Here is a 24,405-nt window from a genome sequence, read left to right as displayed (position 1 = left end):
TTGTTTCTTGTGCCTTTCATTTATGTCATTCTGACAGGTGTTTGTTAATATTGTGCAGTGTTTTTTTTGTTTTTTTTTTAAGTATATCTATTTTGAGAGAGAGAGAGTGTGTGCATGAGCATTAGCTGGAGAGGGGTAGAGAGAGAGAGGGAGAGAATCTCGAGCAAGTTCTGTGCTGTCAGTGCAGAGCCTGAAGTGGGGATCGATTCCATGAACCTGTGGGATCATGACCTGAGCTGAAACCAAGAGTCTGGACACTTAAACAACTGAGCCACCCAGGCACCCCTCTTGTAGTTTTGATTTGCATTTCTCTGATGAGTTACGTTAAGCATCCTTTCATGTGTCTGTTGGCCATTTGCGTGTCTTCTTTGGAGAAATGTCTCTTCATGTCTTCGGCTCATTTTTAATTGGATTTGGGGATTTTTGGTGTTGAGTTGTATTGCCTATGTTCCTATTAAATTCTTATTCCTATCCCATTTCTGGTAAAGAAAGGAGTCCATGAAGAGGTGAGTTGGTGTAATGATGAAGGGAAGTTCAGGTAAACTGCTGAAGTGTTAGATAGAGATGAATGGCATTTGAGCTTTATAGCTGTTTCAGCTTCTACAGCTTCTATAGCTGCTTCCATAGATGAAGGAATAGGCACATGCTAGTTCCATAAAGACTGTATTTTCTTGGAAGACTTGAAAGACAGGCCTTTAATGAATCAGTGGATGTTCATTAAGCACAGACCTTATTGAAATACCTATTTTTAGTGACATTATTAATAATATCAACGACCCCTCAATATTTAGAAAGGCAGAGATGGTGAGAAGTTTGCCTTTCAATGGATGTGGAGTCCTATCTGAATTTTAATAACTGGAATAACTTCTTTTAGTAAGGAAAGTGAAAGCTTCAGTAATTTAATAGTTTTACTACTGCATCATATTGGGAATCCCACATGTGTGATTCATTCCTCTCTTGAATGCATGATCTTAAGTTATACTGATTATAAATGGGAAAGCCAGAGAAAGTTTTCATTAATGAAATTAGCAATCACCTCTCCAAAATCTCTTGGTTGCTCCTGTAACCTGACTAGGCCTCCTGGCTGATGGCAGATTCAGGCAGGATATACCTTCACTTCTGGGATGTGTTGTCTGTATCACATATCTGACTGCAGTAGCAGCATTTGCAGGGAGGGAGAGCACTGGCTAGGAGGTTATTTTGATGTTTGATAGAGTGAATGCCACACTTGCCCTAAGCCTAGAATTGTACAGGTGGCTAGCACTTAGTACCTCAAAATATATGTGTCTAATAAGTGAGAGAATGAATGGATGAATGAATGAATGGCTAAGCAAAAAAACAGCAATCGAGAATAACAGATTCTGGGTCTTAATCACATGTACTTAATTAAAATCTCCAGGGGAGGGGCCTAGTAATCAGTATCTTTAAACAGCCAAATGTGGGGCATAATGCCTTTGGGCAGAGGCATCCAGACTTAGCGAGTAATGAGTCACCTGGGGGAGTTTTAAGACTCATGTTTTTGAGACTTACCTTGGGCTTCCTGAATCAGGGTCAGGACCAAAGAATCTGTGTTCCCAAGATAACTCTGATGGTTCTGGTTATGGGAACCACTACAACAGTGTATGTTGGGCTGAATTTGCTCACCCATGAAATTGAGGTTGGACTTAATAGGTAGAGATTAGCTTTTAAAATCCCTTTCTGATTTGAGTGACACTATTCTATGTATTTGTCAAAACTTAGTAAGTGATAAACTTAAGATTTGTGCATTTTACTGTATGTAGATTTTATCAGAAATACATGTAAACAGATATTGAATTCTAGTTAATGATATGCATCCTGAAGTATTTAAGGGAGAAGTATACTGATGACTGAAGCATTCTTAGAATTGCATCAAAAATAAGATGGATGAATGAATGAACAGATGTGATTAAGCAAAGAGAGCATCATTGTTGAATGTAGGTGAAAGATATGGGGGTGTTCACTTTATAGTCCTTTCAACTTACCATTTGAAAATGTTTGTAACATGTTGAGGAGATAATCCCTTAAAGCATGCAGGCATGACCCTAAAGCACTCCATGTAATTATGCAAATCAGAATTGGGGAACCATTTAAATGTCTTCATCTTTTACAGTTTTACAGAAAAAGAGCCAGAAATGGGAAAAGGTTTTTGGCTTTTGTCCAGAAAATCTCTCTTGAATATGTCTTGGTGATTCATCTTACTTTTGTAAACAGAAACACCTTCAGCCTATGTTCTGAATAAAGGCAAAGGGTTTCCATGTACTGCCAAACCTCAGTTTTCTCATCTGTAAAATGGGGTTAGTAGGTTTCTTTATGGTTGCTATCACTTTATTTAACTTTTGATAGGCTATAATATTTTAATTTCTCTTATTGTAAGCAATAAATAAGCAGTATAGTATGATTCTAATAAAAAAATCAAAGAATCTCAGCCTCATATTAGCAATAAGCCCTGTTAATATTTTAGTACTTATTTTTCAAAGTGTCTTCCCTCAAAATATAAACACTTTCGGTGCCTGGGTGGCTGAGTTGGTTAAGTGTCTGACTTCAGCTCAGGTTATGATTTCATGGTTTGTGAGTTTGAGCCCCGAATTGAGCTCACTAGTGTCAGGACTATCAGTGCGGAACCTGCTTTGGATCCTCTGTCCCCGCCCCCTACCCTGCTCATGCTTTATATCTCAAAAATAAACATTAAAAAAGTAAAATATTAAAAAATATATAAACACTATCATTTTCATAAAAATGGGATGTCATTATGTAACTTGCCCTTTTATATTTTTTATTGCTTACCCAATTTAACAAATAAAAATTTACATACATTTGTATGGTTGCATATTTATTATGGATACTCTCTAAAACTTGCTTAACTGATGGTTTCTTCTTGGGTGTTAGTTTATTTCCTAAGTTCTTGCTGAGATGAATATATATATATATATATATATATATATATATATATATATATATATAAATTTCTTCCAAATCAGGGAGGTCAGGGGTGCCTGGGTTGCTCAGTTGGTTAAACGTCTGACTTTGGCTCAGGTCATGATCTCATGGTCTGTGAGTTCAAGCCCTGCATTGGGCTCTGTGCTGACAGCTTGGAGCCTCGAACCTGCTTCAGATTCTGTATCTCCCTCTTCCGCTGTCCCTTCCCCGCTCGCACCCTGTGTCTCTCTCTCAATAATAGACATTTTAAAAAATTACAAATCAGGGAGGTCAAAGTTAGTGACACAAGTTCCCCTATCTCCTTTGCAGGATTTCATGCCCCTACCATGTCCTGGCCGGTGGCAGGAACTCTCATGGTTGAGCCCACTGAGTCAGAAGACAAGAAAGAGCTGGATAGATTCTGTGATGCCATGATCAGCATTCGGCAGGAGATTGCTGACATTGAGGAGGGCCGCATTGACCCCAGGGTCAATCCACTGAAGGTGCGTAGGCATTGGTACTTGATCCAAAATGTTCCATAGAGTATAAGAGTGCATATGTACAGTGTACCAGCAACCCCTGAACTCCCATCAGAAGATATTTATTCTTGCCTAGAATAAGACCATTCTTCTGAAAGGATGATAAATTCATTACTTGCAGGTTTGAATCTTGAACAACACAGTAGCAGTTAAGTATAATGTGGATGTTCTGAGATATGTTTTGTTTGTGTAATTGTTTTGTCACTGTGAGAGGTGTACCTCCCACATGCATCCAACTGGTTACCAAGGGAGGGAGCAGGGGCTGAAGAGCTCTTATCTAGTTGGGGTAGTTTTATTCTTGTGTCTCTAATGCACTCTAGTGAGATTATTTACCTCACAAACTCTGGATAAAGACAAGTTCTTCTACTAGAACAATTATTGCTTAGAACAACTGATTGGTACTTGGCCTGAATGTTTTTTAATGCTTATGGCCTATTTTGGAGAAAATCTGAAACATGTTTATTGTATATTTGCTTCTGAGCTGTAAGTCTTTTGTTAGCTCCAGACATTAATCTGGGCTGGGGGGCCAGAGGGAGATCATGAATTGGGAATATTGTGAAGGCTGTGGCTGTGCTACTATGGCCTTGGGCCAGAGAACAAGTCTGAGATGCCTGGCGAAGCTCAGGCAAGTTCTAAAAGTGCGCACCTGAAGGTGTACCACAGGGGCCAATGGCTGGCAGGAGAAGGCATCTTGCTCATTGTTATTTCTCTTTGTGGATACTGAAAAGAGATTATAAGGATTTAGGCTAATTTTAAAAATGGCAATAGACATTTAAAGGACATAATACAGAGCTATAAAAGCAAGTGGAGAATAATACTCGTAAAATGATAAAAGATTTTAAAATGTGCCCAACTATGCCATATGCTGTTTATACATATATGCCATAATAGTATAAAATCACAATGAGCATGGTGAATTCAGGACAGTGGTTATCACTGGGAATAGGGTAAGAGATGAGCTGGAGGAGTTATAAAGGCAGTTTCAATTGTCTCTTCAATGTTTATTTTATTTATTTAAAAAAATAATGTTTGAGAGGGTGTGCATACACATGCAAGTGGGGGAGAGGCAGAGAGAATTCCAAGCAGGTTCCGTGCCGTCAGCACAGAGCTCAATCTCATGAACTGTGAGATCTGAGCAGAAATCAAGAGTTGGACACTTTTGTGTCCCCTGTGTGAATGAGCCACACAGGTGCCCCCAATGTTTATTTTAAAGGGTTAAGCAAATATGATAAAATGTTGACTTATATTGGGTGGTAAATGTGCTTAATATATTACCATGACTTTCTGACATTTGAAATATTTCAGAATAAATTTCCCATCAATTTTTTCCCCCTCAAATTGAAATAAAACCAACCAGCAGCCCCATACCTGGGCTTCTGTCAGCTCACTGGTTGAAGCAAAGCACAGCAGAAGGCAGTGTTCTGCTCTGATCCCTTTCCCATCTGTGTGTCTCAGATGTCTCCACATTCCCTGACCTGCGTCACATCCTCCCACTGGGATCGGCCATATTCCAGAGAGGTGGCGGCATTCCCACTTGTAAGTTGTCTTCTGAAGCCAAGTGTGCCAGCTGGTATAGCGTCCACGTGCGTATGAGGGGCCATCACCTATCTGATGGGACTCCTATCCTTGCAGTGTCATTACAGTTACCATATGTGGGACATTTTCTTAAATGGGTCATGACAAGTGACGCAGAGCACAGGAATTGGGTTTCAGAGCTCTGAGGTTAGAGTGTCAGCCACAGGCCTGAGGATCCACAGGGAATACAGTGGAGAAAGACCAAATAGGAGTCGCTGTCAAATGGGTTAAGGTATTTTCTACTATCATCCAAAGGGAGATATCCCCAAATGCAATTTTTCTTCCTTTCTGATTCTTACACGAAAAGGTGCTCTGCAGTCTCTCTGGCAGTGTGGGGACAAGGGTCAAAAGTTGGATTTGGGGGGACAGTAATGAAGGGGTGACTTAGCTTTTTTGTTGGACTGGTGTATAGTTGACACACAATGTAGTATTAGTTTCAGGTGTACCACATAGTGATCTGAAAAGTCTATACATTATGCTATGCTCACCACAAGCATAGCCACCATCTGTCACTGGAAAAATGCTATTACGATAGTATTGACTATATTCCCTATGCTGTACCTTTTATACCCTTGACTTACTCATTCCATATCTGGAAGCCTGTTCCCCCCCACTCCTCTTCACCCATTTTGCCCATTCTGCCTGTCCCCCTCTGGCCACCATCAGTTTTCTGTATTTATGGGTCTGTTTCTGCTTTTGTTTTGTTTTCTGATACCACACGTAAGTGAAATCATATGGCATTTGTCTTTCTACTTAGCACAATACCCTCTAGGTCCATCTATGTTGTTGTAAATGGCAAGATCTCACTCTTTTTCATAGCTGGGCAATATTCCTATGTGAGTATCTATGTGCACACATGTGTGTATACACACACACACACACGCACATACATACATATCTTCTTTCATCTACTGATGGACACTTGGATTGCTTCCATGTTTTGGCTACTGTAACTAATGATGCAGTAAAAATAGGAGTGTGGGTTTTACCTTCTTATGCTTTTGAGCATTTGTGGTTTAGTGGCATCTTAGCCTGTAGGGACATCATTGCAATCTCTTTCTGCAAGAGAAATGTTTCAGAATACCCAGAACATTTCCATCTTTTGTCCCTTGCAGCCCTTTGTGAAACCAGAGAGCAAGTTCTGGCCAACCATTGCCCGGATTGATGACATCTATGGAGATCAGCACCTGGTTTGTACCTGTCCACCCATGGAAGTTTATGAGTCCCCATTTTCTGAGGAGAAAAGGGCCTCTTCTTAGTCCTATTTCCCTAAGTTCATGTGACTGACTTGATGTCTTTCTCTGAAGCATTTGATGAACAAGAACTCTATAATTTTCCACACTGGACTCATATACACTGTATATTTTTGTAATCTCTGTCAAGGTAAATGTAAATACAATTAGCATAGTAGTGTATGGAAGCTCAGTGTTGAAAGACTGGTTTGCTTCAGTGCCTGCTTTCACATGTAGCAGTTGATAGTTCAAGTTGCTTTGGTTGGGAGCCATTTAGTTTTTTGCATAGAAAATTTTGGGTGTGCTAGGAGCTTTAAGTTTAATGTTGGAAACATTGTAGAGGCTATACTGTAGACTACTTGATAGATTCTTGTTCCAAATAAGTCTCTGTGGACTGTGCCATCTGTGAGGAATCCCAGGGCAAATGTTTACATTTTGCATACACTGAAGAAATTTTCTCTAATTTGCCTAATCTGTAATCGCATTTCTGAGTATTTTCCTTTTTCCATGTGTATGGTTTTCTTCTATCTTCCATTATTAGTATTCTAATAAAAGCATTTCAATTTGAAGAATGTCTTCTTGGTCCATTTTTCAATGTTATTCCCATTTATACTAAGTTCAGAGGGATTTGAATGGCAAGAAGATCCAACCCAATAGCCATTTTTTTTTACATTAGCAGTTTTGTTTAGCAACTTTTCTCATTTAACAGTAAGTCCAGACAGAGTAAGTCCAGGTGTAGTGTCCCTTCAGTCTTTTGTTCAGCCTTCCTTTGTAGGTAGTCTTCATCCTCATGGTCTTAAGATGGCTGCTGCATATTGACATCACATACCCATTTTGATAGGAAAAGGGGAGAAAAACCAAAAACAAGAGGCAGATTTCACCCAGTAATTTTTGCTTGCTTTTAACTGGCCAGAAATGGTTCATATTGCTACTTCTACCTGCAAAGGAGTATGGGGAGGTCTTTTCCCTGGGTATGTTAGTGCCCCAAAGAAAATCAGTTTATTAGCTAAATAAAAGGGGGCAAGTGGGTTTCAGATAAGCAACTAGCATGCTTGGCACAAAATAACTTTTCCCTAGAAATAGCAAATGCTTCAGATGTTCTTCCCTATTAGTGAGCACTGTTCAATTCCTGACCACTTGGTTCTTTGCATGGCAGCTTGATCACACAACTGTTATTCAAACTATTATGATAGTCATCTGTAGAAAGGTCTTAGTGCTCTTTTGAATGCTCTGTAGGTGGTCCACTTATTCTCACACTTAAAACGTTTATAGAACAATTTATTTTAGCCTAACTAAGCAATAGAGAAGTGATGGGATCCATCGTTTCTTTTTTACATTATAATTAAATGGTTAATACTGAGTTCTTCTCTGGAGTCAGGTACTATTCTAAGTCTTTAAGATGTATTATCTCATTGGAACCTCAAAACAGTCCGCTTTTACACACGGGGTGGGCGTGGGGGGGGGGTGGGGGTGAGTGGGTGGGTATAAAGAGATGCCCAAAGTCATATAGTTAATGAGAGGGATAAGCCAGAATTTGAACCCAGACTGCACAACTCCAGTGGCAGCTGGTCAAAACAGGCTACCACACCACCATGGTCACTTTATACCTGGAGATTCTGCCTTTCCTGAGTTGGAAACCAGGGTCTCAACACAGACTATCCATCAGGTTATGGAGTAGCCTCTTTGAAGAAAAGACAAGCACATAAAAACAAATCATACAGGTGAACAGCAGCTCTTCATCAGACTGTAAAGTATATCAGAAGCAAATACAGGTGATAAAAAGTTGAAACTGCTCTTGGGGTGCCTGGGTGGCTCAGTCGGTTAAACACCCAACCCGGGTCATGATCTCACTGCTCTGAGAGCCCTGCATCAGGCTCAGCATGAAGCCAGCTAGGGATCTTGGAGCCTGCTTAGGATTCTCTCCCTCTGGCTCTGCCCCTCCTCTGCCCGTGCTAAGGAAATAAATCAAACTAAAAAAAAAGTTGAAATTGTCCTTCACTATTAAGTCACTCATGTTTACCTGATGCTTGTGCCCATCTTTCCCACCTCTGGGTCTTTGCGCAGGTGGTATCCACCTGGAGCAGTCTTCCCTACTAACTTTGCTTTACTGGATTTTGTTTTAGCGTCTCCTCAAGAAGGTCTTCCACTCATGTCTGTGAAATGTGCTATTGGTATTTTTTCTGAAAAAAAAAATTTTTTTTTTTGAGGGAGGAAGAGAACGTGAGTGGTGGGTAGGGCAAAAAGAGAGAGGGAAAGAGAATCCCAAGCAGGCTCCATACTGAGCTGGACGCAGGGCTCAAACTCATGAACAAGGAGATTAAGACCCGAGATGCAATCAAGTCTGTTGCTTAACCGACTGAGCCACTCAGGTGCCCCTGTGCTATTTTGTATCTGCACCTAGCTTGTTTTCCTTTAGCCTTAGCACAATTAGTAATTATTCTATTTACTTGGTTTTCTTCTGCCTCACCAGACTAAGTTCCCTGAGAACAGGGACCATATCTCATTCATCATTGGATTTCCAGTGCTGACCCAGGGTCTTCCACATAGTATATGTTCAACAGAAAGAAATATGAACTGATGAAAGGAATGATCCTTTATCTTAAAGAGACACTGTCATGGAAACCAGTATTTCCAATGCCTGCTGTTAGGACATGGTAAAGTACAAAATGCCAGGCCTTAAAGACAAGGCCTTTGGACAGGCTTTGTATATATAGGATGTCTGCCTCTTTTTTTCTATGGTATACATAAAATTTATTCAATTCAGTAGCATTAAGTATGTAGTAAATGTGCAAAATGTGCCTTTTGAGCAGTTTTGAAGACAGGATCTGAGGTAGACATGCACATACTTCATATAAATGGGGTACTCCCTCTGCCTTCTCCCAGCCCTTAGTCTGTGGCCTTGAAGCTGTGTATGATAAAGAGCAAGGGCCCTGGCCCAGTCTGGAAACCCTATGAAATCTTTAGATAAATACAGGGCCAAATTTTTCAATGACCAAACTGGTGCCTATCATCCAAATAAAGGACGTAGGCACCACTTTTGGGTGCAAGAAGCCATTTGAGACAAGTAGTTTGGAAACTGAGATGTTAGTGCTTTTAGAGGTTTACAAGGCTATGGGACATAATGTTTTGGGTCCTTAATTGGCCAAGGTCAGGGATGTGTGCTAGGGCAGTGGTTTTCAAACTGTGTGTATAGATCACTAGGAGGGGTTGTTGGGCCCTGGCCTCAGAGTTTGATACAGGTGTTAGGCAGGGCCAGAGAATTTGCATTTCTTTAAAAAAAAATTTTTTTTTCTTAACATTTATTTATTTTTGAGATAGAGAGAGACAGAGCATGAACGGGGGAGGGTCAGAGAGAGAGAGGGAGACACAGAATCCGAAACAGGCTCCAGGCTCTGGGCTGTCAGCACAGAGCCCGACGCGGGGCTCGAACTCACAGACCGCGAGACCATGACCTGAGCCGAAGTCGGCCGCTTAACCCACTGAGCCACCCAGGCGCCCCGAGAATTTGCATTTCTAATGAGTTTCAGGTATTACTTCTCAGCTTCCTTTGTTCACATTTCAGCCTTTAAAGGATGGGTTTTGGGAGGCTGAAGGTGGGTGAGAGGTTGGACTTAGCTTTGTATTTTTTATGCAAATCTTACCGTTTTGAAAAAAATCCCTCTTTGCCTTGCTTTCACTGAGAATCCTATGGCTGGAGAAGGCTGTCCAGGAGTGGAAGCAATCAGCACTTTGGCCATGCTTTCTGATCTGGTAGGCTTCCTCCTACCAGCAGTGCATGAAGGAAATTTTTTTTTAGATCAAAATGTCAGTTTTATTGCTAATAAAGCTGATTGGAAAAAATAGTGTTTTACTTGCGATTAGGAGGGCTTCCTCTCCATTTCTGCCCCTCTCATGCTTCACCAATCTAAGCCTGGGACATCCACTCAAGGAAGAAGTTTGAGTCTGTAGAGCAGATGCACCAGTGCAGAATTGCTGCCTCATGAGGATCACAGGGGAACAAAAGATAAAAAGGGTGGTTTCCCCAGTGGTAGTGCAGTGACATGGATGAATGAATGTCATCCATCACCTTCTCTATGGAGAGTAGTGAGGAGTAGGCCAGCAGGGAGAAGTGTAACATTACCTGAGGTCATTTCATGAAGAAAACAAAGTCCAGGAAGTAGGAGTTAGTGCCCAACACAGAGTACACTACTCTTGTAAACCTGTTGAATTTCTTGCTGGCAATTAGAGTACTTGCTCTGGAGTCATATGGCCTGGAATCATATCCCAGCTCTCCTGTATGACTGTATGACTCTGGAAAAGATAACTGGCATCTCTCAGCTCTAGTCTCCTTACGTAGAAAACATTATCTATCACTCTTGGGTGAGGTTTCAATATATTGAAACATTGCCTGACACCAAGTAAGTACTTGTAAGTGTTAGCTCTTATTTTCAGAGCTTCACTTAGGGTCTTGTGTCCTGTACTGCACATCCCTGCACTCCCTGCTCTAGGAGTGGGGGAGCCCCAACCCCAATTGGACCCACCTTGCATTCGGATCCATATCCTTTCCTTTTCTCTACACTCCTAAGTGCCCCTTTCCTATAAATGGCTCCCAGAGAATATACGAGGAACACGGGCTGTGACTTGATAAGGTGTAGGTTAAATTCCTAGATATGCCAACTGTTTTGAGACATTGGGCAAATTCACTTACCCTTTCTGCACTTCAGTTAAGGTCAAATAGCAATAATAAAGTACTTACCTAAATCAGGCCTATTGTAAGGATTAAATGAAATAACACAAAGTGATCACTTAGCATAGTGGCACCCAGAAATCAGACTTATTCTGCAAATTTTGACTGAGCTCTTTTGTATTAGACACCATTCTAAATGACAACCTCTTTCATGCAGCACCAATGCTAGATGAACAGAAAACACATCAATCAAGACTTCAGTGTTAAATATTATTTAGAAAACAAAGATGGTAGGTTGGGGGGGGGGGGATTTGGGAAACTTTTACATTGGGTGGGCAGGGAGGTATTCTCTGAGGTGACGTTTAGCCTAAAATCTGAACAGAAAGAAGCCAGGCATGACTAGATGTGGGGAAAGGGCAGGAGGAGTGTTCAGGAATAGAGAGAAGCATGCTTGAAGGCCTTAGAATCTCTATCGCAGCATCTGGTTATTTTCATATGTAAAGGGTTTTAAGAATCCCTAGGAAGGGGCCTGGGTGGCTCAGTTGGTTGAATGTCTGACTTTGGCTTAGGTCATGATCTTGTTTTCATGAGTTCGAGTCCCGTGTGGGGCTCTGTGCTACAGCATGGAGACCACTTCGGATCCTGCCTCCCACCCCCACCTCTTTAAAAACTGAATAAACATTAAAAAAAAAAAAAAGAGTCCCTGGGAAATATGGATGGGAGAAAGAAGATGAGGAATGAAAATCAGGGTTGGGAAGAGGTGTGGGACTCCTAAGAGTTAAGAATGGTGAGGAGGGGTTTTAGCCTAGAGTCAAGATCACAGAAAATGAAAATAGGGTACAGAGGAGAAGAAGGGGACTCTGTCTCAGGTGAAGGGCTTTGAGAAAAAAAAAAAGGTGGAGGTCCTTGGGTCAGGAGGTCCTTGGGTCAGGAAGAGGGAAGGATCTGTAATGGGGACTGTAAAGCAGAGAGTAGGATTGAAAGTGGGAGAAAGATGCAGGTTACAGATAGGAAGGAAATGGGGGGAGGAGGTAGATAGAGGCTTCCAGTGGGGATGGGGAGAAGGAAAGGATTAAGAAGTGGAAGGAGAAAGAACATTATCAGCTCACTGACCAGACAGATGAAAGTCAGGAAATGGTGGGGTAGGAGACATGGGAGAAGGCTGTCCAGGGTGGGAAGAGAAGGGAGTCAAGAGTTATAAGTAATAAGGCACAGGGTCAGGAGGTGCAAGAAGACTCCCTCAAATTAGGAAGAGGACAAGGAGCAAGAAGAAAATGGAGAAGAGGCATGGTTAAAAAGTACACAGAGTGCAAAAGTCTGGGCAGGGTGTGGGCGAATTTTAGGGTGGCCTCTCAGTAAAGGGGTAGAGGGTTACAGGGTCCATGGTTAGAAGGGAAAGGTGTGTGAGAAGGGAGGACCCTCAGAAGAGGAAGAACAAGGGAAGTTTTTTTGGAAACCAACTAGGCAGGAAGACTGTTGAGCTAATGGGACCATACAGGAACCTAAACCTGAGGCCTGAGGCAGGGAAGTGAATGCCCTGGTTAGAGTGTCTGCAAAGTTGAAAACAGCCCAGTGTGCAGCAAAACCCTGAGGATAGGACTGGTGGACACTTCCCAGAATCACTGCAGTAACCCAGATGCTGGAGGACCCACTTGTTGATTACCAACTATAACTATGGACACAGACAAGTCCCCTGATACGCAGGATTCATGTAATGTGTATGATGTTCTCGTACTGCTGCCCTTTTCTTCCTTCTCCTATTAGCAAGTCCTTCTCACTGCTTACTTCACTGAGTACTGGGTCCCACCCACTCCTCCCTTTTGATGCCCCCCATTCCTCCCAGTTCAGGGGTGCCTCCCAGTGGTGCTTTAACCACCCAGTTTTGCATACATTGTTACTTTCATCTGGAGCTTTTCCCATGTCTCCCTGCTATCTTTCATACATGCAACTCACTAGGAATAGAGATGAGCCTTTGATATTAAAGAAGATAACAATCTGTACCCTCAGATCACCCACCCCAAAGTTGGGAAAAATGTAGTAAATTTGGAATAGTACCTGTCTCTGCTGCCTGGAACTGGCAAGGGTTGTTGGATATCTTTTCCATAAAAGCAGTGTTACTAAATTATGGTTTAATAGTCTTTTGTATGCTAACCTGGGAACCTACACCTTTTTCCCTTTTCTATGTATCACTGCTCCTATACAAAATGTTTGTACAAATTCATACAAATGACATAATTGCATTTTCAACCTACATGAAGTCAGAAATCATTGTCATCATCTTAAAAATTAACTTCTAAAATTAAGTTAGATAAAATCTGTAATTTCTTCAAAAGTCAAAAAAATTGATGGGGGGTTGAAAAAATCAACTACAAACTATTTTTTAAATTAATCTGTATGATTCTCTGGGTATTTGGACCTCTTACAGAAGCCTAGGGTTTTCAGAACTAATGCAAGGGAAATTTTTGTGTGCTTTTGATCTGTTTGTTGCACTGTACTTTAACCTTACCAGTGTTTGTAGAGTTCAGGATGTGGCATTTTTGATTTTGTACAATAACAATTCTGAAGTTCATTTGAAAAAACAAAACACAAACCTTGGTGAGACTGTGAAGATTTAAGTGTTTTAAGTAACAGCCAAAGTCATAAATTTCCAGAAAACAGGGTGTCATCCAACAGCACCAGGAGTGATGTCAGTCATCCTAAAAATATGCAGACTTTCCCAACAGTGCTGTCACTGGGAATTTGATCTCAAACTGCTACTCACTGCAGTAGGAGCAGCCAAAGAAGAATTAGAGGCTAACAGATCCTTTCTTTAAAGTCTGGCATAAAGAACAGAAAGAAAAAAATAACCTGCTTATGTTCAAGACATTCTATCCTACATGAACTACAGAGGAATATTAAAGTTCCCCAAAATAGAGCTAAATGTTTTTATTGGTTAAAAGAAGTTGCTTCAAATGCATTCCACAATACAATGAGGAAAATACTTTCCACAGAAGGCGACAGTTGGGTAGGCTGTTAAATAAACTTGCAAATAGCAAAGGAGTGAGTATAGTATGTGGTGCCAGCCATGTTGGGAGGGAGCGGATGGACTGTGGAGGATTAGCACTATTTCTGTATTTTGTCAAAAAGACAGCCTTTAGCCTGGAATGGTATCTGCCATTCAGAAAATTGTTGTTAATTTGAAGTCTAATGCTCCTAAGCATGAGGAAGTTCTGGGAGGAGAGTCTGAAAGGTGCTACAGTTAAACAGGCTAAGTACATAATTCATTATTTCCCAGAAATTAGTTGCCTTTAATTTTTTTTTTTTAAACCGTATTTATTTTGGAGAGACAGAAAGTATGAGCAGTGAGGGATAGAAAGAGGGAGAAAGAGAATCCCAAGCAGGCTCTACACCATCAGCATGGAGTCCTATGTGGGGCTTAACCCATGAACGATGAGATCAAAACCTGAGCCCAAGTCGGATGCTTCCAACTGAGCCGCCCAGGTGCTCCTAGTTGCCTTTAAGAATGAAATCCATGTTGGGGCACCCGGGTGGCTCAGTCTTTAAGTGTCTGACTTCAGCTCAGGTCATGATCTCACAGTCCGTGAGTTTGAACTCCTCGTCGGGCTCTGTGCTGACAGCTCAGAGCCTGGAGCCGGGTTAGGATTGTGCATCTCCCTCTCTCTCTGCCCCTCCCCTGCTCATGCTCTGTCTCTCCCTGTCTCAAAAGTAAATTAAAAAAAAAAAAAAAAAAAAAAAAACATTAAAAGAAGAATGATATCCATGTTTTGAAAAAAAAAATTTTTTTTAATGTTTATTTTTGTGTATGAGAGAGAGACAGAGACAGACAGAGTGCAAGTGGAGTAGGGGCAGAGAGAGAAGGAAACACAGAACTCAAAGCAGGCTGTTCCAGGCTCTGAGCTGCCAGCACAGAGCCCCACACAGGGCTGGAACCCACAAGCGGTGAGATCATGACCTGAGCCGAAGTCAGGCACTTAACTGACTGAACCCCCATGGGGCCCCCATGTTTTATTTTGTTTAATTTAAATTTTAGTTAACATACAGTTCTTATGAAAATGAAAAGAAGCTCTAAAAGAAATATGCACCACGCAACAATTCAGAATTTTTAGATGAAATTCAGTTAGGTTGCACATTTGTTCTCTTTAAAATAGTGTCCAAACTTGGTTTTCAAAGAGCAAAAGGATATAGTATAAATTCAAAGTAAATACTGCAGTAAATAAACAACATAGTGAAGCAGAAAAAGTAGTAGAAAGTAACACAGAGCCTTGAGTTTAAGGCTGCTATCTAACTTACGGTAACTCTCTTGAAATCAGTAACTTATCTATAAAATGTAGATAATATCATTTACCTCACAAAGTGTGTATGAGAAGTGAAATAATAATGTATGAAAAATGCCAATAGCACTTTTCTTTTTGGACACAGACTCAAGAGATGTGGGAACTGTTGCCATTCCTGTTCCAAATGGAAAGGCTGGTAAAATGTTCTCTATCCCCCCCATTAAAAACAAACAGGAAAACAAAAACTGGCTATTAAGGAAGAAAAGGAGACCTCCAGATGGCAGAAATGAAAAGGGAACCCACAGGGCCTGAAACCATGTGGACATGAAGGAGGCTGGACAAGATATGTGTTTTATGATTGGGGCTTCCATGCCTCTACAGCAGACTTGTTATCAGAAACCATAGAGGCCAGAACGAAGTGGCAAGATATTTTCAAGTGCTAGAAGAACTGCCAACCAGAATTTGATATCCTGTGAAAAGATCTCCCAGAGTAAAAGTGAAATAGACTTTCTTGGATGAAGGAAAACAAAGAGAAATTGTCACCAGAAGATCTGATCTATAAGAATTCTTACAGTAAATTCTTCATACAGAAAGGAAATAACAGAGAGAAAAGCGGAAAATCAGGCTTGTAAAGAATAATGGAAAGTATCTGAGTAAAAGTAATAAATTATGTTCCTCTAGAGTTGTTTAACCCTAGAAACATGACCCATAAAATAAAAAACTGATAAATCAGAGACTTCATCAAAATTAAAGCCTTTTTCTCCGAGAAACACTCTCTTAACAAAAATATGAGTCACAGACTGGGATAAAAATATTCTGAAATTCACATATCTGACAAAGGACTAGTGCTCATATTAAGAATTCTAGGGATGCCTGGGTGGCTCAGTCGGTTAAGCATCCGACTTTGGCTCAGGTCATGATCTCACAGTTCGTAGGTTCAAGCCCTGCATCAGGCTCTGTGTTGACAGCTCGGAGCCTGGGGCCTGCTTTGGATTCTGTGTTTCCCTCTCTCTTTGCCCCTCCCCACTCATGCTCGATCTTTTTCTCTCAAAAATAAACATTAAAAAAAAAAAATTCTAAACTCAGTATTAGAAACAATCCAACTGGAAAACAGACAAAAAATTTAAACAGACACTTCATGACTGAACCCGGATGAACCCATGACTGAATATACCGAATGGTAAATAAGCACATGAAAGATTAAATCATCAGCTATTAGGGAAATGCAAAAGAAAGCCATGATGATACTCCTACACATCTATTAGAATTACTAAAAGAAAAAAATATTGACGATAACAAGTACTGGCAAGAACACTGAACAATTGGGTCTCTCAGGAATGCAAAATGGTACAGCCACTCTGGAAACCTGTGTAGCAGTTTCTTATAAAGTAAAACACACACACACAATATAACCCAGAATTGTGCTGTGTATGTATCCTAGAGAAATGAAGACTTGTGTTCACACAATAACCTGTATGATTTTTTTTTTTTTTTTTTTTTTGCCTTATAGGCAAAAACTAGAGACAACCTCAAAGCCCATTGATGGGTTAATAGAAGATAAAACTGACTACTCCTCAGTAATAGAAAGAATGAAACTATTAATATATGCAATGACTTAGGTGGATCTCAAGGTTATCATGCTATGGGGAAAAAAAACACATCAATCTCAAAAAGTTACATACTGTATGTTTCCACTGATATAACTTTCTTGAAATGACAAAATTATGGAGAACTTATTAGCGATTGTCAGGAGTTAGGGTTAGTGAAAGGGTGTGACTATGAAGTGGATAGCATGAAGCAATTTTTTTGTGATAGAACATTGAAATATCTTTTTTTAATGTTTATTTTTGAGAGAGAGAGAGACAGAGTGAGTGGGGGAGGGGCAGAGAGAGAGGGAGACACAGAATCTGAAGCAGGCTCTAGGCTCTGAGCTGTCAGCACCGAGCACGTTGTGGGGCTCAAACCCACCAACTGCAAGATCATGACCTAAGTGGAAGTTGGATGCTCAACCGAGCCACCCAGGTGCCCTGTGATGGAACCTTTAAATATACAGTTACACCCATCTATACATGTATAAAATTTCAGAACTAGATTTGTCTAAAATGACTTCATGTAAAAACTGATGAGATCTGAGTAAGATCTATAAATTGATATTATTGCACCAGTATCAATTTCCTGGTTTTGATAACTTATTGTGGCTATAGAAGATGTATCGTTAAGGTAAAGGTAAGTGAAGAGTACACAAGAACTCTAGAACTTGTCAGTGTACAATAAATTTAAAATACAAAGTGAAAAAAAGTGAGTCGGGGGTATTCTCTATAAAACTGAAGTATTTTTATAAGTATTATATTTTATAAGTATTTTATAAGGACTTATAGATTTGTTAAGATGTGTTTGTGTGAATTTTTGGTAAATAAATATCTGGGACCAAAATTAAAATGTGTAGTCTATATAGTTTAGTGGTGGTTGTAAACAAGCTCAAAAACTCATGCAACTTTTACTGTGATTTCTTAATAGACAACCAATCAGGCAAATTCTAACTAAAGCATTTGAGCAATATAGTTCACGATCTTCACACAAACAGAATGAAGAACAGATATATGTGAGAAGGGAAGGGCACCTCAAAAATTTTTCCTAGTGTCTAGTAGAGTTCTAGTTAGAAGTTTTTTGGAGACCATTTCCAGGCAAAATGTTCATGGGAATGCTATGCTTTCTACCGGTATCGTTTCTCATCTATGGCAATTCATCAGAGATTTAAAAAACAAAACAGAACAAAACAAAAAAAACCCTGTATTTTCTCAAGGAAAAAAAATGGTATTGAGTTAAATTCTTGGGTATGGTAGGGAAAGAATATTTTCAGAAACAAAGTGTCAGGGTTAGGTCATTAGAGATCTTAATTGAGTCTATGAATAAGGTAATCTTTCCTAAACTTGACCACTTTAAAAGAGGAAAAGTGTATGGTATTCATAATCACTCTGGAACAAACAATAAAACTTGGTTTGTCCTGACGAACTGACACTTAGGGTTACCCTATCTGTATTAGTCATCTTTTGCTGCGTAACAAATTACCCCAAAGTTTAGTAATTAAAACAACATTCCTTATCATAGTTTCTGTGGGTCTGGAATCCAGAAGTAGCTTAGCTGGCACCTCTGGCTTCTAACAGGTCATGTTGTCTTGGTCATATTGTGTTAACTCAAAAATCTTAGGGTCTGAAGATTTACTTTTCACTTATGGTTACATGTTCATCATGGCTTGGCTGGGGGTGGGGTGGGCCTCTGTATTATTCTCATTCTGGGACCCAGGTTATGAGAAAAGCTGTCTTGGTGCTACTGATCCCCATGAAAGGGCAAAGAAAACTCTGGAGGGCAATGAAATGCTCTGCCTAGAAGTGACACACAGCATTTGTTACAGTTCAATGATTAACTGGTCACATGACTATAGCCAGCCACAAGGAGGCTAAGATGTACAATCCTAACATGCCCTTGAGAGTCAGAAATACCAGGAGTACAGTACCAATGACTACCCTCATTCTGGTTAGTAAATATTCAACCCACTCTTGTGTCCTACAGAAATTACACGTCCCCTAGAATGATTATAATGAAAGGGCAAAAATGAAGTGTTAGTGAGAATGTGGGGCAACTAGATTCCCATACATGACTGGCAGGAATGTAAAATGGTATAAACCACTTTCGAATATCTCTTAATTTATCTTGAGTAAATACTAATGAAATTGGTGGGTTGCGTAGTAAGAACATACTTAATTTATAGGAAACTTTCAACTATTTTCCAAATACTTACACATGAAGCAGCTTTATACAGCAATATCCTGGAAACTCAAATATCCATTAGCAGATGCATTAACAAATTTTGGAATATCCATATATAATGGAATACCTATTAATATGTTCAGATTTTGTCTATTCTGTTTTGTCTATTTTGTTTTCATTTATTTACAAGAATTTTAATCTCAAACTACTCTTCACACAGCAGCTTGTTGTTATTCTATCAATGCAATGCAATTTTATACTTGAGAATATAGCGTGACATTCTTTCATTCATTCTTTCAATAGTAGTCATTTGGTCTGCCTGTCTGGTCCCTCTAGCTAGTTCTTGATATCTTGTGTCTAGTGTTTGTTTTTTTTTTGTGTGTGTGTAGCGTCTGATTAATCCAGGTTACTAAATAATTAGTTCCTTCAGGGATTTAAAGGTCTGATATGGGGATCAACCAGCATACAACAGTTAAGCACAAAACACTCTTCCCAGCGTAAGCTGGTGATGAGTAGACCATCAAGCTCAGTTCCCTCAAATCAGGTAGTCATGAGCTCTATCTTTTCAGGGTGCTCTGAAGAATAGGGAAAGGTTTGATCCCTAATAAGCAAAAATAGAAATGCCACACAGTGGACAAGTCAGAACAGATCTCTATCCAATTTGTATGTAGACTCTACACTAAAATCCAAAGCTTTTAAGTTACAGGCAGGGCCCTTTTCTGTTAGCCAAACTGTTGTAACAAGTTTGTGAGAGAGCTTACGGTGTTTTAGATTGCTACCTCCCCAAAGCTTACTTAATATTATTTTGTTTCATTTTGTTTTTCAATGTTTATTTAATTTGAGAGAAAGAGAGCATGTGACTGGGGGAGGGACAGAAAGAATCCCAAGCAGGATCTGTGCTGTTGGCACAGAACCTGAAGTTGGGCTCCAACTTGCAAACTGAGATCGTGACCTGAGCCAAAGTCAAGAGTTGGATGCTTAACTGAGCCACCCAGGTGCCCTCCTTTTTTTTTTTTTTTTTTTTTTTTTTTAATGTTTGTGTATTTTGAGAGAGGGCTTGCGAAGGGGAAGGGCAGAGAAAGAGAGGGAGAGAGAGAGAGAATCCCATGATGGCTCTGAGTTGTCTGCATAGAGCCCAACATGGCGCTTAATCTCACAAACTGAGATCATGACCTGAGCTGCAATTAAGAGTCTGATCAGCACTTAACTAAGCCACCCAGATGCCCTTACCTAACATTCTTAAACATACCTGGATGCACATATTTGTTGAGTGAGCCATATTATTTAGAAATGAGTCTATAACTAGAGGCCCTTCTAAATCTAAGAAAATTTAAGAAAAAAAACTCTACCCATATGAAAGTGGCTGAGTACTTAATAGTAATCACTGTAACCTACTACATGTACCAGAATCCAGTGAAAAGCTCCTCTTTCAAATTTAAGCCTGAGACAACCAGATACTATGTAGTATCTGAAGGGATAACCACATCACCTATGAAGAAATCTTGCCAAAAAAACCCCTCACACCTAAATCTGGTCATGCTTGAATTCTAACTACCAATTTACATAAAAGAGAAACAGGTTAAACCATACCACATGGTTACTGTCAGCAAAATCTTACTCTGTCAGATTCTAGAGTAATTTAAACATACAAATCACAAAAAGTAAAGGAAAATTGATAGAGGGGATATATACAGACTAAAAGATACTTAAGTGATAGCAATTAACAACAATGTAAGGTCCTCATTTGGATCCTGATGCAAACAAACTAACCTAAAATATCTATATATGACATTTGAGACAATGGAATTTTGAATATTTACTAGATATTTGATAATAACGTTTTTTTTCTTTACATGTATGACAATGGTATTGTGGTTATTTCCTGTATCTTTTAGAGTAAACTGAAATATTTATGTAAAAACAAACGAAGTCTTTTAAAAAAGTTTAAAAGCAAAATAAAATTGCTTAGTTTGGGGCCGTCCTGGACTCCTGAACATGTTAAGCTGGAATCAGCTTTCTTTCCTAGTCTATAATGTTATAGTAAAGTTAAGACAAAACATAGCGTAGGGGTGCCTGGGTAGCTCAGTCAGTTGAGTGTCTGACTTAGGCTCAGGTCATGATCTCGCAGTTCATGAGTTCAAGCCCCGCGTCGGGCTCTGTGCTGACAGCTCAGAGCCTGGGGCCTGCTTCAGATTCTGTGTGTCTCTCTCTCTGCCCCTTCCCCACTCATGCTCTGTCTCTCAGAAGTGAATAAACGTTAAAAAAAAATAGTAAAAATTAAAGAAACGACAAAACATAGCCTAACTATGGAAATCACTTATTTTGCTAATAAAAGCAGAACAATCCAGTTCAAGTAGCTGAAACTGGGAGATGTTCCCCACCCTTCATGCAGAGAGATGGCCAATGCCAAAGGGAATACACTAGATGATGCAATTTAATGATTCATTTCAATCTAAAAAGGTTTTATTTAAATTAGATCCTTCAAAATAAAAATGATTCCAATGTCTGTTAAAAACAAGCCCAAAGTGACAACCATTCCAATCACTATGCTGTAAGTGTTCCCCAGAACTTGATTTTGATGTGAGATCCTTTATAGCCCAACAGTAAAGACTGCCAGCACCTGGGCTCACATTGCCTGTTTCTAGCACAGCTGTGCCACTTCTCTGAAGTATGAACTTTGGCAAGTTCCTTTTTTTTTTTTTTTTAAATGTTTATTTATTTTTGAGAGAGAGAGAGAGAGAAAGAGAGAGAGACAGACACAGAGAGAGAGACAGAGACAGAGAGTGAACAGGGGAATGGCAGATAGAAAGGGAGACACAGGATCAGAAGTAGGCTTTGGACTCCAAGCTGTCAGCACAGAGCCCAACGTGGGGCTTGAACCCACCAACTGTGAGATCATGACCTGAGCTGAAGTCAGACGTTTAACTGACTGAGCCACCCAGAAGCCCCTGAACTTTGGCAAGTTTCTTAACCTTTCTGTACCTCTGAGGTTCATCCATAAGATGGGGATAACAGGACTGCCTCTAAGGGTTGTCAGAAGGATTAAATAAACACACATATACTCAATAAATATTGGCATTATATATGGCTCTGAATTCAGGAATAGAAAAACTGATTCAATCATATTAAAACTTTACTCTGATGAAAACAATATACTTTCAGAGACTAGAACAATGTTTTAGCATATTCTCATGTCTGTGAAATAAGAAGTAGCACTCATGCTAAAATTGAACGTAAGACAAGTTATTATAGAAAATTTTTCTAATTTAGTAAAATTAAAAAAGAAAAATCAAACATAAGGTGAAACCTGTCCTTAGTTCATACTAGTTCTTATTACCAAAAATCAAGAATAGAGAATTGTACAAAATGTCTATTTTAAAATGCACAATGAAATACTCTGGAAGTGATTACTTCTGGAAGTGATTACTTCTTAAAAATACATACTTACAAGCCAGACAAATGTAGAAAAGTGAAGTAAGATGAGCTATTTTTCTGGTCATAAAATATTTATTAATGTATACTTTAGGGAATATAGTGAATATAAAATTTAGGATCACAATATGAAGCAATTTCAGTCCTCTCAAAAGTCAAGCCCAGCCCTCAATGCTCTGCAGATGTAAAACCACTGGTGAGACTCACTAAAAGCAGTTTGACTAGTACAGAAGAGGCTTTTCATGAACATTTACAACTAGAGCATCTGAATACCTCTTTTAAGTGCAAAACCACACCACATTACACTAATGCAGCAACAATGCATTCATATTGTTCTCATTAGTCATTAGTAGTCAACTTGCATAAAACACCAGAAAAAAAGCACAATGGAGCTCACAAAATGGGCTAAAAAATGAACTTGTCCTTGCAAAACACATTGTAATGGAAGAAGACATTAAAAATGTATTATGCACAATACAGAAGCTGCGTTCCAAAGATCTCGAGTGTCATTTCCTTTTCTGTAAAATCAAATTACATGAACCAGGCACAACTAATATTTGGGAGGCAGTGCGTAGCTAAAACTTCATTTAACTAATTACTCAATGATTTAAAAAATCCCCATACGTCTTTTCTGTCCTGAGGTAGTTGCAAAATAAATCATAACTTGGATATCAACTAGAGCTGAGGCTTTGACTTTTTACTCATTTAAAACTAGTTGTTACTGACAGGAACTACCTTTTGATATTTAAAAGACAGTTGAGAAATGGGCCTCTCACTACACACACAAGATAATGGCTATGTAGGAAAGAGGATTAGCTGCTTCAGAACGTGAGAGATATGGTCCACCATAGCGCTTCCACCCTCCCCGCCCCCTCCCCCCAACCATTTTAGATTCTTTATTGTCCAAAAAGCCACCAAGAGCAACACAGTAGTAGACAAATCATCGTCCTTTGCTGTAGCCAGGGAAGAAAAGGTCAAGTAGAGTCTGCAGAATCTCATTGGGAATCATGAGATAATTCTGGCCAAGATCATGCCGGCAAGCAGGGCAGGAGAAAACTTGAGCCTTAAAGGAGCGCTGTAAGCAATCCTAAGGCAAAATCAAAACAGAAACAAAAACATACCCAATTTCATCAGAGTATAGCATGTAGAAAAGTCAATGGCTTATGCTTTTAAATAGGAACTAGAAACTTAAGATGAACTGCCTGAATCTGCACTCTGAAAACTAGTCTATAGACATGGCTTTAAGTTCCACTTCCAGCATATATTGTGAGACTTCAGGTAAATGACCTTAATTTTGACTGCTTTAATTTCCTCATCCAATAAAATGAGAGTGTTAGAATTTATGTATGATTTTCACTAGCCTCACCTACGTTGGATTTTAATCCTGTTCTTTCATAACAGAACACCTAAAAGAAATTTAGGATTTCCCTGCTTAGAACTAAGTTATATATCTTATCAAATCACTTAACATAGAATGTGTCTTCCAGAAATATATGGGTCAGGCACAAACACATATGTGGAAGATTTGTTTCCATGTTACAAAAGAAATTAAAATTCAGAAGCTAGGTCAGGACACACAACCACTGAGCAGTAGAGCAGGATTCCAACGCTGGTTTGACTAAAACTCAATCTTCCCCTTTACACCACACTAATAATGCAATATTCAACTCCTCTGGAAATGCTACCAGACAGAATCTGTTTTAGGTTTCATTAAGTGGATGGGATTATTTCAGTCCGCATTATAATATATAAAACATACATAAGCTATAACAAAAATAGCAATGACACTTTACTTTCTTCTCCATTTCAAATTCTCCTCAACAATTCCAAACATGATACAATACCTTTGACTATAGAATACATATTTGACTATTACTGTCTATAGTAATAAAATTAAAATAAATTAAAACATGCATTACTGCCAAAATGTAATGAAATGTTTCTTAACTGGCAAGGTTCCACAACTATTCTGCTGCATGGAA

The 24,405-nt window shown here is 39.5% G+C and overlaps 2 protein-coding genes across 4 annotated transcripts in view; one reads left to right on the top strand and one right to left on the bottom strand.

The window, feature by feature from the left end:
* Positions 1 to 6,852, top strand: part of GLDC (glycine decarboxylase) — a 100,553-nt gene extending 93,701 nt beyond the window's left edge. The window contains exons 23-25 of one of the 2 annotated variants that reach the window (XM_045467470.1): positions 3,268 to 3,440; positions 4,932 to 5,012; positions 6,167 to 6,852. In XM_045467470.1, the coding sequence (XP_045323426.1) occupies positions 3,268 to 3,440; positions 4,932 to 5,012; positions 6,167 to 6,310 (398 nt within the window). In that variant the 3' untranslated portion in view covers positions 6,311 to 6,852. Of the gene's footprint in view, positions 1 to 3,267; positions 3,441 to 4,931; positions 5,060 to 6,166 lie in introns of both variants that reach the window. The other variant, XM_045467471.1, reaches the window with a different exon arrangement.
* Positions 6,853 to 18,962: 12,110 nt separating this feature from the next.
* Positions 18,963 to 24,405, bottom strand: part of UHRF2 (ubiquitin like with PHD and ring finger domains 2) — an 82,956-nt gene continuing 77,513 nt past the window's right edge. For both annotated transcript variants that reach the window (XM_045467468.1, XM_045467467.1), the window contains one exon: positions 18,963 to 23,510. In XM_045467468.1, the coding sequence (XP_045323424.1) occupies positions 23,364 to 23,510 (147 nt within the window). In that variant the 3' untranslated portion in view covers positions 18,963 to 23,363. The remainder of the gene's footprint in view (positions 23,511 to 24,405) is intronic.

The sequence above is a fragment of the Leopardus geoffroyi genome, chromosome D4 (assembly GCF_018350155.1).
Source record: "Leopardus geoffroyi isolate Oge1 chromosome D4, O.geoffroyi_Oge1_pat1.0, whole genome shotgun sequence".
Taxonomy (NCBI): domain Eukaryota; kingdom Metazoa; phylum Chordata; class Mammalia; order Carnivora; family Felidae; genus Leopardus; species Leopardus geoffroyi.
This window is presented reverse-complemented; position numbering and strand designations above follow the sequence as displayed.